The sequence below is a fragment of the Punica granatum genome, chromosome 4, assembly GCF_007655135.1.
Source record: "Punica granatum isolate Tunisia-2019 chromosome 4, ASM765513v2, whole genome shotgun sequence".
Lineage (NCBI taxonomy): Eukaryota > Viridiplantae > Streptophyta > Magnoliopsida > Myrtales > Lythraceae > Punica > Punica granatum.
Genome location: NC_045130.1, coordinates 37,233,396 through 37,248,518, shown reverse-complemented (window position 1 = coordinate 37,248,518; position 15,123 = coordinate 37,233,396). Strand labels below are relative to the sequence as shown.

The window sequence follows — 15,123 nt, the reverse complement described above, 5'->3', positions numbered from 1 at the left end:
GACTTTAATTCAATACACTATACAAGCATTTGTCATTTTCTATAATCAAAATCAAAGTTATTTAACTCTGAAACCAAACGCACCATGAACATTTGCTTCCCTCCGCAAGCAACATGCTTAGTGGGCTTCGCATGTTCTCTCATAGGTGATCGATGTTTTTCAGCTTTGTTGAACTTAAGTTTGGTGTGCTTAATGCTCCTCTCTTTCCCATCCTCACGGCCACAACTATTCGTGCAAATAAACAGTAGTTTTATCCGCGCGCACACACAAATATATAGCATGTTGTATAGAGATCACGCATGCCAGTCATTAAAATCTCACCTTGTTTTTCGTCAGAAGCACAACATTTTTTTTTTCGTGGAATACTTCCGATTGAACGTCTTGAATGTTTGCGTTAGATATCGTATACCTATATTACAACCTTAAATACTTGTTGGGCTCTAGGCCGCTGAGAAATTTGTTATACATAAAGTAAGGCTTAAGAAACACACAATAGGCACAATCAATTTATTTAATAACAATTTATTGGGAATGGAGTTCAATTATGAGTCGACAATAGAAATTTTATTTGATAGAAGAGACGAGATGAACCGTCTTACAAAGGAAGGAACAAAGAACGAGAAAATGGAAAAAAAACAAACAAACAGGTTACTAAATTAGACGACCAAATTCAATATCACCGAGTTATTTGCAACAGTTTCCTCACACAACATTGTTCAATGCTCGAACCCCGTTACTCATGGAGGGACGACCATCGAGATGTATGTTAGTTGAACTCACTGCTATAGCTTTAACAACTGCAAGCTCTGTTAAAGCTATAGCAGTATTTTCATCACGATAGTAGTTTATGAAATTCTTGTTGACCGCATGATATTTCATATCCAACTCCATGTAATTTGCCCACTCACGCAATGTCATTTTCTTGGCTTTTTTGCCTTTGCCCATGCACTTTTGAAACGCCAAGCTGCGGGATAGCAGCTGAAGCATCACTATCCCATATGCGAGCAAACACATAATATTTTGGTGCTGAAACTTCTCTCCAGCCATCTTCTCATTCTTTTGAATTCAAATAATTTATAGTTAACTAGGCCACTTCTAATAATAAGCTTAAATTGAATAAAAGATTGACTCATAATTCATAAATTGATAACCTACTTCAAATTGTTGCCGAAGTTCATTCATTCTGTCATCAAACCTTAAGTTCGAAATCTTTATTGCAGCTGCGTCATTGTAACTCTACATGCCCCCGTAGACGCATTCTGTCATCAAACTTTAAGTTCGAAATCTTTATTGCAACTGCATCATTGTACTCTACGTGCCCCTATAGACGGTTCCGAGGTATCCAAAGCCAAGTGCATCCCTGGTAACTAAAGCACGTATTTCTTCTTCATTCAACCTCTTTGGGGCCATCTACAGTAATATTCCTAGTAATGGAAGTATGTCTTGATATAGGGAAATTTAAGGTTGTTTGTAAGTGGAATTGAATTTAATTCCAACTCCATTCTAACCTTTTATATATATATATATATATATATATATATATATATTTAATTGGGTTGTAATAATAAGGTGGAGAGAGAAAATAAAAAAGAAATGATTGTATTGTTGAATTATGGAAAAAAAAGTGAAAAAAATGAATAGTTGAGAGAAAGTAAAAAATTGAAAAAAAAAAGAAAAAGTAATAATTGTGTTATTAAATTGAAAATAAGTTGAGTTAAATAGAGTAGAATAAAAAAAAAATTCAAAACCAAACAAAGCCTTACCTCTCATCAGTGTACCTATCTCTCTCTTTTTTTTCCCTCCAGTGATATGACCCCAATCAATGTAGCCCTCTTAAACATTATAAGAAGCTTGATTGAGTCAATGCAATAATAAGAAATGAGTTAGTGATGATATTCCGATCTCGAAGTTTGCATGATCAAAATGCACACATTTTGGTCCGAAGAGCATGAGATTCCAGCATCCCAGTAATTAGTTGGTAACTTTCGCCTTTCAGATTGCATGAGTTTTTTTTTAAAAACTAATAATTCAATTTACATTTAACCTCTCTAGTTTCCTGAAATTAAACCTGCGTCCTCCCATGTACAGAGCACGCGTATTCATTTAGCGTTACGTGCATGGGTAAAATTAACACTTTCATGTTTTGGTCTTTAGTTTATCGAAATAATCAAACTTCATCAATAAAAATTGGTTCGAAAGTCTAAGTACATATTCAACATGTATCTTTCATCTCTTGACTTGCAATCTTAGATAGACTTGCTACAAAATTCAGGTTGTTGACATGGGAGTGCTTAGATGGATCAACTTCTGTGAATTTTGTACAACTGAAGTGGAAACTTGTGACCACCTTTTCTTCTCACGTGCTATTGCGAGAGAATTTTGGGATAGTGTTCAACAGAAATTGGAGTTAGTACTAATAAATGTTCGAGGGTATTATTTTAGGAATACTTTAATGGGCTTGGGACGGGGTAGAAGTAAAATATACTACCTTATTGCCACGCCCCATTTTGACAAAAAGTCCATAAGCCATCTTGTGACCGAATGAGCAAAACTCCTTCATGGCCCATCAAGATTTGGTACGGATCAAAATCCCGTTTACACGAACGCTTGATCATCCCTACGAAGAGTTAGAAGAAAGTAAGCTGAAAGTGATGTGATTAGGGCCACACCCACTCTTCGCCCATCAAACGTATAGCCCAATTCACGTAGGCAGAAAAGATAATGGGCCAAGCCCATCCTCTGCACTGTTTGTGGAAAATTCGGCCCAATATCTCGTATATATTATAATCAGAAAGCATGCAACCACCAACAAAAGTGTAGACTGAGTGGTAAGCAGCTCACCCCCGTAAGGAGGATAACACAAGTTCGAGTCCCGGAAAGGGCACTTGTTGGGAGGGAGAACTTGTTGGGAGGGAGTAACCTTTAATGCTCGATTTCCCGACTAGATTAGTCAGGCCTCATTGGGCTTTTGGATATCAGGGTACACACCGAAAAAAAGAAAGCATGTGATCTAGTCAGTGATTGTTACTTACGATTGCATAAGTGAATGGTCCTTCCCGCATGGTTCTATATGCATAAGATTTGGATTATTAGCCCATCGAAATCCCTGGTTAGTTTTCTTATATAGAGTTCAAATTCCCGACGCTAACATTCATAAATTCCTTTGATGAGAACAGCGAAGAATACTTCGGACATGGTATGCTAAAAGAGGTGCCGAGACTTTTCCAGTCCTTCCCATGCATCAGCTGTCGAACCCGAATATATAGTTCGAGGCCAACAATGGAAACGTATGGAGTGAAATTTTTTGGAGCAAGCGAGTAAAATATAAATGAACATGTATGAATGCATAAATTAGAAAGGAAAAAAGGATAATCCATGATCATCAACTGATCTTCAAGCCCGCATTACACTTCACACGATAGACTACGTTACGTACATTGTAGAGAAGGATTATACCTATACGTACTACTAATATTATTATATGATCGAGATCACATGAAATCCTAAAGATTATTGTAAATTAGGCGAAACGTCGTCCATTTATCTCGTATTAGTTTCACTCGGTTTTTATTGCAAGAACTTCATTTGCCGTCTCTGCTAATTTCTCCTCCTCCTTGAGTCCCTCCTCATCAGCTTTGCCAATCGCCTTGGCCTCAACTTTCACTGCTACTTCTGCTTCGGTAACTTTCTCGGTCGTTTCAACGGCTCTCTCCTCTTCCTTGACTTCCACAGCTTTGGCTTCCACGTCAGCTTTTGCAGTAACTTCAGCTTCCACTGTAACCAAAGCCTCGGGAGAGGTCACGATCACTTCCGCAGCCTCGATCTTAGCTTGATCTTTCGTCTCAACAGACTGTTTCTCGGCAGGTTCAGCCTGCAGGAATGTTTCCCCCGGCACTGACTCCGATGCTATCTCTTGAACGGCAGCTTCCACAGGTGATTCATCCTCCGGAGGTGGCGTGATCTCCTTGTCATTCTTCTCCGTCTCCTCTGTAGCAGTTGTCTTATCTATAGTCTCGACTTTGGTATTGGCTGCGGCCATTTCCTCCTTCGGCTCTTTGGCCTGAGGGGTGGCGGCTTTCAGCCCGACCTCATTACCATCGGCAACCACCTTGGTCGATTCCTCAGTTGCGTCCTCCGGCAGATCTGTCTTCGCAGTTTCAACCTGTGACTGCGAGGTGCCTCACAAAAGACATCATTATCATATACACATGCGTTCCAACATTGAATCATATAATTTTCAGAATTTTTTTTTTAATATCTGTTCCACCATTATCGAAACAAAAAATGAATGGTTCACTGCTAAGTTACCTCGACAATGGCCATAGATGCACACGATGCACGACCGATTGTATATTAATAAGCAAGTACAACGACAGTGTCAAGGAGGAAGCCGGCCGGAGAGGATGAGCGTCTTAGAACTAATAAGAGAAGGAGATCGGGTATATATTCATCCGACTATATGGAGGGGTTTATATAGTCGTGGCATAGAAGGCGAGCCATTTCATATTCCCCACTGAACCATTAAAATGTGAATTATTATTGTATGAGTGCATTGATTCCCACTTGCTAACGTCATTAATGGATGTGTACTTCAGATTCCTGTGATTACATAAACTGAAAGTACAAAAAATGCACCCTATCCGTCGTGCATTTAATCCAAGAAGTATTCATCCTGTGTGTGTGTGTATTATTTGGACAGTTCTCAAGGACAGATATATATATATATATATATATATATATAGAAAAAAAATCATCTAAACATTGGGAATTTTTGTGATAACTAGTCCATCATAATCTGGGGCTGTGGCTCTTCTGCATTGTCAAGAGTTAAGGTCCAGGACAATAATGTCGGCCTGATCAGAAGCTCATAATGGTATACCTTTCGGCTCTGTATATGACCATGAGACCAGGTAAAAGTAAAACTAATTTTGTATTATTAATTGCTATATATATATACATGTGTCATAACCGATGATATATATTATATGAAAAAAAAATGGTCATCGTGTATTAATTAATAACTTTTAATAGAAAAATGCCACTCCGATATAGTTGAGAGAAAAGCATAAGAGTATCAATTTACATGTTAACTAAGATAGAGGGAAGTTAGGTTCGATATGGTCCATCCCAACTTTATGCATATGATTTAAATAGGCCAGTTAATTAAGAGCCAATTTTCTTCCGGATAATCTCATGTGTCTTATAACGAATTATATGTGATAAAAACAAAAGGAACCGATCTTGTTGGGATTATTCATGATCATTAACATCTAATTTATAATGCATTATGTTGTGACAGTTCGCGCATTATCTCAAATTGCGAAAAGGTACGTAAATACAATGCGTGGGATTAGTGTTCTGCCGGCTCCCGCGATTATGTTCAATAAGGCAATAATGGGCCTCTCTTCTTAAAGAACTTCAGTGATATATTTGGTTCATTTGGTACCTCAAGGGACAAAGAATTATTTGGTGATCTCGAATTTCTCCTCGAAACGACACTCCCTTGATCTGGCAAAGCCCTTATGTAGGACGGTGGGTAAGGGGCCCAGACAACACACTTTTGCAGCCCCTAAGCCAATAGAAAAGCAACACCTGTCAAGTTGCTCCACCGACCTCATCAGAGGGTGCTGTTTCCATGTCAGCATGATTGGATCTTGGTGGGGCGTCTGTTCAATTTGGAACCTATCAATTGATCCCCCACATATGACCAGAGATGAATGAAATCCCATTGATCTGATGTTAAGCTATCATTTTTCCAATAAACTAATTACTTCACTTCATGCACGTGATCGATATAACAAGTATTCCATTCTATAACTATTAAGTTTGTAAGGATGCTTATTCTCTCTGTATAACTAATATAGGTGTACATGTGCTTTGCGAGTGAGAATCATTTATTTCTTTTTGAAATTGAGCGTGAAAAAACTATCTTGATAGACAGTCATAGATATGGTACAAATAATCTTTATATATCTACATCTATATCTTCTATAATCATAAAAAAAAAAAGTTTTTCACACTTAAAAATTAGACATGGTAGAAGTTTTGAGTTGTAATATTTTTTTATAAGATCCTTTTCATCTTATTTTATATGTTATTTAAGAAAATCCCTCATATTAGAGGAATTCTTTAAGATCAACCATATTATAAATAAAACACATTGTCTTTAATCCCTCATATTAGAGGAATTCTTTAAGATCAACCATATTATAAATAAAACACGTTATCTTTTTTGGGTGAATAAAACACATTTATTTTATTTTCTCTTCTGAAAATTCTGCCAATTCAAAAATTGGAATTCTGCTCCTTTGTTGTAGCCCTCTTCGCTGTAGCCAATTCTCTTGGGTCAGACACCGGCGCTCCGTTGCAGCTTACATGGCGTCCACTAGCTCAGCCCCGACAGTTACCCCAGCTCATAAGGCACTCAAGAGGCTCTCCATGCTTCCTCAGGACCAGCTTCAGCGCCTCCTTATACTGGCTAGGGGTGACAATCTTGAATCCGAACGACTCTCCCGTAAGGGTTTCGTGACTATTGATTCAAACGTGGAATGGATTATCGATTATGGAGTTTCACGTCACATTGAGTTTTAGTTATGATGTAAAATTGATTTTTTGAAAGTTGTAAACTAATTGACTAAAAGTGGGTAGTTTTTCAATGAAAAGAAAGCGCTCGGATTTTAAGGGATTTATTTCCTTTTTGTTACATAAGAATAGGAAAATGAATAACTCACAATTCTCTCTCATAATCAAATAATAAAACCATAAAAAAGCGAATGGGATTAAAACTTTTAGATTCTCTAAATTTGTTAATAGGATCACCTAGTCGAGCTACGTGCAGTATTACCCTAATATATATATATATATATATATATATATATATATTTATTTAATCTTAATCACATTATTATTAATTTATATATTTTGATTTTGATATATCTGATAGAAATATAACCATTTTCTAAAATTTTTGGGTTAAATATGAATAAAATTAAAATTTTAACTAAATTAATTGATGTTGAATTCAGGAAAAGAAAGATAAATGGGAGAGAGAATAGAGAGAGAGAGAGAGAAACCATCTTGATTTTACAATTGTATACATAAATAGCCATGCACGGGGTCCATTGGCCGACTGATATCCATGTAAGTATCGTGCCCTAGCTAATTATTTCTTTCTCATCTCGCTTCATTGATCTCTATACTTCAATCCAACGATCTAAGATTAATCAAGCTGCTTAGAGGTTTCTTACGCGTCTCGAGTATTAATTTCTCTGTGTCCTCGATCGGTTTCTCTTCTTTGCTTGCCTTGTTTCTAATGTGAATCGGTCAGGCTGATTGGTTGACGGATGGAAAAACTTGGATTCGGATTGTGGAATCTCTAGATTGTGATGGATCATCCATTATTTGTTATAATTGTAGATTTCCGGAAATGGGGAGAAAGAGGAGAAATATCTATATTACGGAGCCTGCGATTGCGGTCAATGACGGGAGCTGCATCGACTCGTGGGTGCCACTCGATCTCCTGGAGGAAATCCTGCTGAGATTGCCAGTGCGGAGTCTCCTCAGATGCAAGGCAGTGTGCAAGAGCTTGTACCATCTCATCAAAAGCGAACAATTCCTCGCATCGTATCACGCGTGCTGGAAAAACTGTTACGGTGAGGAGTACGGCTTGGATAAGTCTTTCAATTGGAGTGGCCTGTATTGGCACCCTCGCGAGAACAAAACCCTACGGGCTTTTGTCAGTCTGCATGGAGCCCGCAACTGGAGATGGGTCAGTGCAGAGAGCGGGCTTAAAAGAAGCCCAGGGGCTTGCCGGAACCGGTGGCGTGACTATCTAGACCCCGGCCTTGTCGATCCCAGACCCTTTTCCAAGGAAGAAGCAAAGAAAGTTGTCGAGCTGCACGGGTTACACTGCATGAAGGGTCATAGATGGGCCCTTATCGCCCGAGAACTCCCCGGAAGAAGATGGCCTGCGGTAAAAGAGTGGTGGAAGAAAAATAAAAAACCTGGCCGTACTTGATGCTGATCAGTTGATTTCTCTATGACACAGCTACCTTCAACGATTATCACGATTTCACATGAATATTCTCTCAGAATAAATGACAGTGGATCGGTAGATAGATCCAATGCTTTGCTTACTTTCGATGGCAATTATCTTAGGTTCTAAACATTGTTTTATGTTATGAGCTATTGCTGCTTTTAACAATACGCATGATGGATAACTGATATATATTTCATCCTTGTCTAATGTCTCCTTCAAACTCCCATGTTGAATCTGATCTTTATGCACATTGAGGTTTATTCATTTTTTGTTCCTGGATGAAGTGATTAGCAGGGTCTCCGGATTTGGGAGACTTGTCATGACAAAGCGCATGATCTTTATTCAATTAAACATTGTCTTATGTTAATGTGCTATTGCTGCTTTTACAATACGCATGATTGATAACTGATATATATTTCATCTTTGTCTAATGCCTCCTACAAACTCCCATGTTGAACCTGACCTTTATGAACATCGGGATTTCTTTATTCAATTTTCTTTTTCCCAGATGAAGTGATGCAGGGTCCTTAGGACTTTGTCATTACAAAACGAGGCCAACGCGTCCATCGACAAGCTCACTATTTGGAATACCACTAGGGTATTGTGCATAGTATAATGTTCTTTCTGATTTCCTCGTCTCGATGCTCTCTTTCATTATAGTAGCCGGTCTTCTGATTTAATCATGAATGCAACTCAAATGTGACTTTGCATCATGGACCTTTCTTATTTCTCTATTGGAGTCTTGGGGTTTTAGAAAATATAAAAATGTAATTCAAGTTTGCTGATCTGAACGAATCAGTCAAATCAAGCTTGGTAAAGCTGGCTGGAGTATTATATTGAGAATGGTTTGGGGATGGATTAGATGGACCCGCCTATCTCCTGAATGGGCCAAGCTTCAATGCCGATTTGGTGCTTCACGAGGCAATCCTTGAACTGCTGGAGTTGGGAGTATTTCGGGATTTATGAGAATGGGAGGTGGATTTCAGGATTATTATATAAATATCAGTATTACACCGTTGTGGTGGCCGAGCTATGGGGAGTCTATGCTGGTCTCGAACATCTGTGGCAGCTTGGCTTTGGGCGAGTTCTCGTGGAGGTAGACTCTATCTTAGTCCGAGTTCGAGTGGAAGCAACCAGTGATTGGAACGTTATTGTCAGACATATGTTATGGCGTGGAAGCTATCCGTTCTATCATGGCAAATGTTACTGTCTGACATGCATATGGCTAAAAAACAATTCATTATGCCGAATTGGATGTCTCGGAGATCTCTCTTGACTTTCCTTTGGATCGTCCTTTATTTCAAAAGTCACCAAAGGACATTTTTGTTTGACGACATTGTTGATATAATCATACTCTTAGCTATTTGTTCTTTTATTTTTGGTGACCGGCCCTGTCTGGGGTGACGAGGGCGATATAATCTCATCGGAGAGGTCATACTGGACATAAAATGGCGCACGACTTCATCGGCATTACCGACATTGCACCAACTGTGACTTTTTCCTTCTTCCATCGCTCCCTTCTCTTAAAAAAAAAAAAACACCTGCATGGATATGAAGAAGAGCCCCTACGTGCAGCACATTTGAAGAAGTCTGTCCTCAAGAGCCTACTGAAAAGCTAACCAATGTGCAGAGATCCTCGCACAAAAGAGTGGAAGAACGCTGGAGCCCTTACGTTTGACTATGTTCCTTCTGATGTTTCTTATGTCCTGTTTATGGATAGACTCTGGGATGAACTATCCCCAACTTGTTAATGAATCTGTCACTTTGTTGCTACTTATGAATGAAAGTTCAAGTTTAACAAAAAAAAAACAAAAAGGACATGAAAAAGAGAAGTCCTTGGTTCGAAGTAATCGTATCATTAAGCAATTGTCTAATCTAACAAATAATTCATCTGTTGGGCTTTCATCATGTTTATAAAGACTATGTTCAAGGGCCTATACGAGCTGCCTGAGGGGTGAACAATCCCTCAAGTCACATCTCAATTTCTTGACATCTTGTTATGACATTGAAAATAGCTTGAAAGCTGAAGATTATACGAGCATGAGGTGAGATGGAACATGACACAAACTAATAAATCCTGTCAATTTCTTCTTACAAGTAATTAGATCCAGGATTGGCCCAACGGACACCGCTTTCCAATTTACGACTAGAGCGTGATTAACCGTTATTGAGGATCATCTTCTTAGTGAATTAGTTCGAGAGGTCTGTCCATAGGAGGCTGCACCTGAGGGTAATGGAGTACCGAATCGCAATGATATGATAAATGTTAACACGATTATAATTATATTAGTTCGGGTCTATTGAGCTTCCATCGTCATGGCAAAAGAGAAAAACAATCATTAGTCAGTCAAAGGGCAGGACTGATGTCGGCTCAATGGTGGACTGATTATCCCCTACCTATACCGACACTCTCTCACTTCCTACCGCTGTTCTCTCCGACATATCCACATACAGCCGCAGCACATCCAACAGCAGACTGGCCCAGTCCCCTTCTTTTTGTTCTGTTCTTGCCTCCCGCTGTTTTTTCTGGGAGACCCGGAATTGTTCCTTCTCCGCTACACCATTCTTGAATTCAAAGCTCCGATTTTGCGCTCTCAGTATCGTTTGGAGCTCATGTCTCTGGTCAGTGGTTCAGTGCCAGTTTCCGAGGAGATGGGGGTCGAGGAGACCAAGGAAGTGGGGGAGAACAGTGGGACTGCGGCCGTGGAGGTGAAAGCAGATGAGAGGGTCGATGGTGGCGGAGAGAATGACACTGATGATGAAGCCAGAGAGGAAGAAGATGAGGAAGGGAGTAAGTTGCAGCTGGGTCCTCGGATCTCCCTCAAACAGCATCTCGAGAAAGACAAGGTTTGGTCTTTTCAGCTATATGTCACATCCTAGGTAATAGAATTTTGCTCCATTGGTTTGAGTTTTCTGCTGACATTTGGGTTGTTATGGTGGTGTTAGGACGATGAGAGCCTTAGGAGATGGAAGGAGAAGCTTCTTGGGAGTGTGGATTTCGACCACATTGGAGGTATGAAGATCTCGTTGAACTCTCTGTCAACATTATTCGGAAAGGTACTGCTTGCAAGATTGTATAGATGCAGTTGTGCGTGTGTTTGTAAGGCGTGTATGCACCTCCCACGGAAATGATTTTTTACTTTGGGAAAAGATCTCGATCGGTAATTCCTAAGAGTAAGGGGCAAAGCCATGAGACAATGGAAGTGTGAATAAGATTTTAACTGGAAATTACAATTGCAGCCAATTCTACTCCGTATAACGATCCATTTCCGGGAAAGTCAGAAGCTTTTCCTCTCGGGAATGCTGGAAAATCCTTCCTGGAGAAGTCCAAAGTTTTTCATCCAGACAAGGAGCACTTATCGCATCATCTGGTCTGCCTTATGTCTAAGCAGGAATTGTCTGTTCCTTTTCGAGCACACCAGACAGACAACGTTTTATAATTTTTACCGGCTGCATCATGTCTTTCCTGGAATAGGGGACGTTGGGAGTGTAGAGTCTCATTTCCTTGTGAGGATGAAGCTTTTTACCTTGGCTGATACTGATAGGGAACTCTCTCAATTGGGAAAATACCCGGGATATGTACAGCACAGTTAATATTATGTGGTGGGCTTTTATTTATTAATACGTTGGTTTGTTATTCTTATAATTTCTTCCAAGCACTTGCTTAGAAATGTCTGTCTATCTGGAAAAGAAGTAAATTCTGTCACTGGATCAATTTTCCTAGCACAATTGCTGTGGGCTAAGGGTTACTATATACCCGCAATAACCAGTTGTTTGTCATCTTCCGCGATCCTATTGCTATATATTTGTGCCAGATTGAGTAAGTCGTGTTATGGTTTCTTGCCCTGTCTTGATGTAGAATCTTTTGAACCGGAAGTGAAGATCCTCAGCCTTGCAATCATTTCTCCTGGTAGGCCCAATATAATCCTCCCTGTTCCCGAGAATGGCAACCCTAACGGCCTTTGGTTTACATTAAAAGAAGGGAGCAGCTACAGGTTGAAATTTACCTTTAAGGTCAGCAACAACATTGTATCCGGCCTGAAGTACGTTAACACCGTTTGGAAATCTGGTCTCAAAGGCAAGTTCTATGTTTCCTCGCCTACTTAAATTTGATTATAAACATTGAACATCTGAAAAATTATCTGAGAAGGAATTCCTTTTTCCAGTGGACAGCACGAAAGAGATGCTTGGGACCTTTAGCCCTGAGTTGGAGCCTTACACTCACATGATGCATGAAGAGACAACTCCTTCAGGCATTTTGGCGAGAGGATCGTACTCTGCAAGATCCAAGGTAATCTCACTTCGTTGAGTTCTCTTTTCTAGACAATTAGTGATAAGTGGCTATAGATTTCGGAGGCGGCAAGCATGAATATCTACAATTACGCATGTCCCTCTATGATGTAGCTACTTCGAGTGGCCATCAGTAGTTCAACTTTTTGGGGCATTATTCAGGTGAAAATAGTAGCAAGTTCGAAAGACTTTCATATACACAGTTAATAAAATTGATTTTTCAAGCACGAAGAGTGTGTCTGATATGATTGACTCTTTTCAACCTTTACCTACTACCTTAGATATTGACTTCTTCTGTCATATCTCCCATTGCTATGTAAATTGAGTTTCTTTCTGCAGCAGAACGAGAGTGATTCTTCTTTCTTCTTGGTGATGAAATCAAATAAATTCAGTCTCCCTCTTCGTATCTTACGCACCGTTTCGATTTATCTTTTGTTTTATCCTTCACTAACTCAACATACATTTTCACGTGAATGTTCTTGAAATGTTTCTTGGTCTGAATTTTGATAGCAGTAGAGCACATTATCATTGTTGTCTAAATTTAAGCTCTTAACCAAATACTAATGCTTTGATTAGCTCCATGGCACCTGCTCGAGATTTAACTTATTTTTGTGGTTCCAGTTATAGCAAAAGCCTCTCTCTTCGGTCTTAGTTTAATCCTCTTTATCTATGGTTTTAGTTTCTTGATGATGATGACAAGTGCTACTTGGAGATCAATTACACTTTCGCCATTCAGAAGGACTGGGCCTCTTCTTAGAACTGACAACACAGTCCTGACGAGCTCCAGCCTCCTGGTATGCTGATTCCTGTGTGGTCCGCAGATTTCTTCAACTCCCTCCTTAGAAGTTGTGAACAGTGTGATCTGTCCGGTTAGGTCACTGTATAGTTGAACATCGACATTAATCCAAGTAAACTAATGCTGGTATTCGCCATATATTAGATTGCTGAACAGGTTGTGTTCGAGTGAGACCATTGAACCTATTGTGAATTGAGGATGGAGGTGATTGATTGGTCTGTTTGGTTCTAGCAATAGACGCTTCATACTGTCAATTCCTGCTTCCTATTTCCTTATTTCGTTTTAGTGCTCCAACTCGTGATGAGCCTATCTACATGTTGTATTTTCTCCATATTTTCGTTATGCGGTTCTTTTTGGACACGTTTTACCCGGTATGGCCTCTGGAATTGATCTCGAAGGCATACATTAGGTATGGTTCACCTTTTCTTTGAACATCAATAAAATCATGCCCGGAAAGCCAAACTAGGAAGTAGAGTTCCGGTTTGCAATTTTCGGTTTGGTTCTGCTTGATGGCCTTCTTGAACTTAAGAGGTCGGCAAGGTTTAGGCCGAAATAGAATCGACTCTCAAGTTCCAGTGTTGGATTTTTCGAGCCATATTTGGATAGAAACCTTATAATCATGAGAAACCGAATTTAAAACAACAGCTTGTCTGATTGATCAACCGAGTAAAGCTGATAATCTATGAGCTATATTCAACCTCCAAAGTTATCCTGGTATTAAGACTCGCCAATTCTCGTGCAATAATCATCGACTTAAGAGGATTCGGAATGATGTGAAAGGGGGCATTGGGGCTGTTTCCAGCTGTTGGTTTGGACCAAACAGCACAAGAAGCCGAAGAACGGCAATAGACGCAGAAGTCTGATATTGACATTCCACCACCCTATGATCTTCTTGGCCCCACGTTTAGACACTTGCTTCGGACATTTTTGGAGATTACAAGTCTAATAGCACGTTAATGACGATTAGTTCGTGTCATTCGATATTCTCGCCAAAAAGAACGAAACATAAATGAAGAATCGGTGAATCAATGAGATCGAACTTTATATCGGTTCAACTCATGTATTCGAACAGAGACCGTGACTGAGAATAATTCAACAGTATCTGTCAAGTGAGGCGTAACAATCGGAACCAAATCTCCTGTCTACCTGAAGAAGACAAGCACCGACCCTGACGAAAACACCAGATTGTGATCTTAACCAATTCATCTACATCCACGTGCTTTAATCATATATATAATTCCGGTTTAAGTTAAATCGTCAATTCATGGCTTGATGGGGTCTGACTCGATCGAGAAACTGCTAAAAACATTCGTATGAGAGTATTCACACGTGACACTTCAATCGAATATGCGAAGCCGTGTGTTACGACAAAATAAGGCGTACAACGTTTGATTTTAATAAAAAAGAATGTAACGTTGGATTAATGAATGTCGAGCATGCATAACACAACCTCACGGGGAGCAAATAAGGTGGGGAGCTGTTTTCAGTTGTGTCGGCAGGATTGAATCACAAGCAAAACGGCGCAGCTTCGCCATAGAAAATACATTTTTTTTCCCTCTTTTGGGGTCATTTTTCGTAATAAGAAATACGCAGGTGGGTATTTTGAGTTTTAATTAATCTTGCAAACTGTCCCCCTTTTATTTCCTTAATTTTAATTTATTTTAAATTTTTTAATAGGTTGCTGAATCATTTAAGCCACCAAACACCAAATCTCATATATATTCTCCACTTCTCATGGAAGCAAATAAAACAATTTCCTACAACCCAACATCCTATAATGGTTTGGCTTGGCCCGAACCTTCCCCACAAATTCCAATTCCTCGTCCTTTTTCTTCTTTACACTAAATCACAATTCAAAACAATAAATTTTAACTCGAAAAGGTAAAGCTCGAAAAAAACATAATTTTCATCCCCGAAAATCACAAGGAATAATATCATTTTTCATCTTACTATTCAGAAAAAAAAAATCATTTTTCATCTCACATCAATTCTGATAAAT

The 15,123-nt window shown here is 39.3% G+C and overlaps 2 protein-coding genes and 1 long non-coding RNA gene across 3 annotated transcripts; 2 read left to right on the top strand and 1 right to left on the bottom strand.

Moving 5' to 3' along the window:
* Positions 1–3,351: 3,351 nt before the first annotated feature.
* Positions 3,352–4,469, bottom strand: LOC116203406 (protein bangles and beads-like). Its single transcript, XM_031535109.1, has 2 exons — positions 4,309–4,469; positions 3,352–4,168 (listed from the first exon to the last, which is right to left on the bottom strand). Exons 1-2 carry the CDS (start codon positions 4,321–4,323, stop codon positions 3,557–3,559), a joined length of 627 nt encoding a protein of 208 aa, XP_031390969.1. The 5' UTR covers positions 4,324–4,469; the 3' UTR covers positions 3,352–3,556.
* A 2,555-nt stretch (positions 4,470–7,024) lies between these two features.
* LOC116203407 lies at positions 7,025–8,298 on the top strand. Its single transcript, XR_004156253.1, has 2 exons — positions 7,025–7,140; positions 7,417–8,298. It is a non-coding gene; the product is annotated as an uncharacterized LOC116203407 (long non-coding RNA).
* A 2,083-nt stretch (positions 8,299–10,381) lies between these two features.
* Positions 10,382–13,378, top strand: LOC116203405 (rho GDP-dissociation inhibitor 1). Its single transcript, XM_031535108.1, has 5 exons — positions 10,382–10,885; positions 10,985–11,051; positions 11,898–12,116; positions 12,205–12,329; positions 13,008–13,378. The coding sequence occupies exons 1-5, from the start codon at positions 10,652–10,654 to the stop codon at positions 13,083–13,085; spliced, it is 723 nt and encodes a 240-aa protein (XP_031390968.1). The 5' UTR covers positions 10,382–10,651; the 3' UTR covers positions 13,086–13,378.
* Positions 13,379–15,123: the final 1,745 nt, after the last annotated feature.

What these genes read in the sequence shown, in the direction of transcription:
- LOC116203405 (XM_031535108.1), top strand. Translation starts at nt 10,652, where the DNA reads ATGTCTCTGGTCAGTGGTTCAGTGCCAGTTTCCGAGGAGATGGGGGTC. An exon ending in GGATTTCGACCACATTGGAG is followed by an intron (nt 11,052 to 11,897) that starts GTATGAAGATCT and finishes GTCTTGATGTAG; the next exon opens with AATCTTTTGAACCGGAAGTG. An exon ending in CGTACTCTGCAAGATCCAAG is followed by an intron (nt 12,330 to 13,007) that starts GTAATCTCACTT and finishes CTATGGTTTTAG; the next exon opens with TTTCTTGATGATGATGACAA.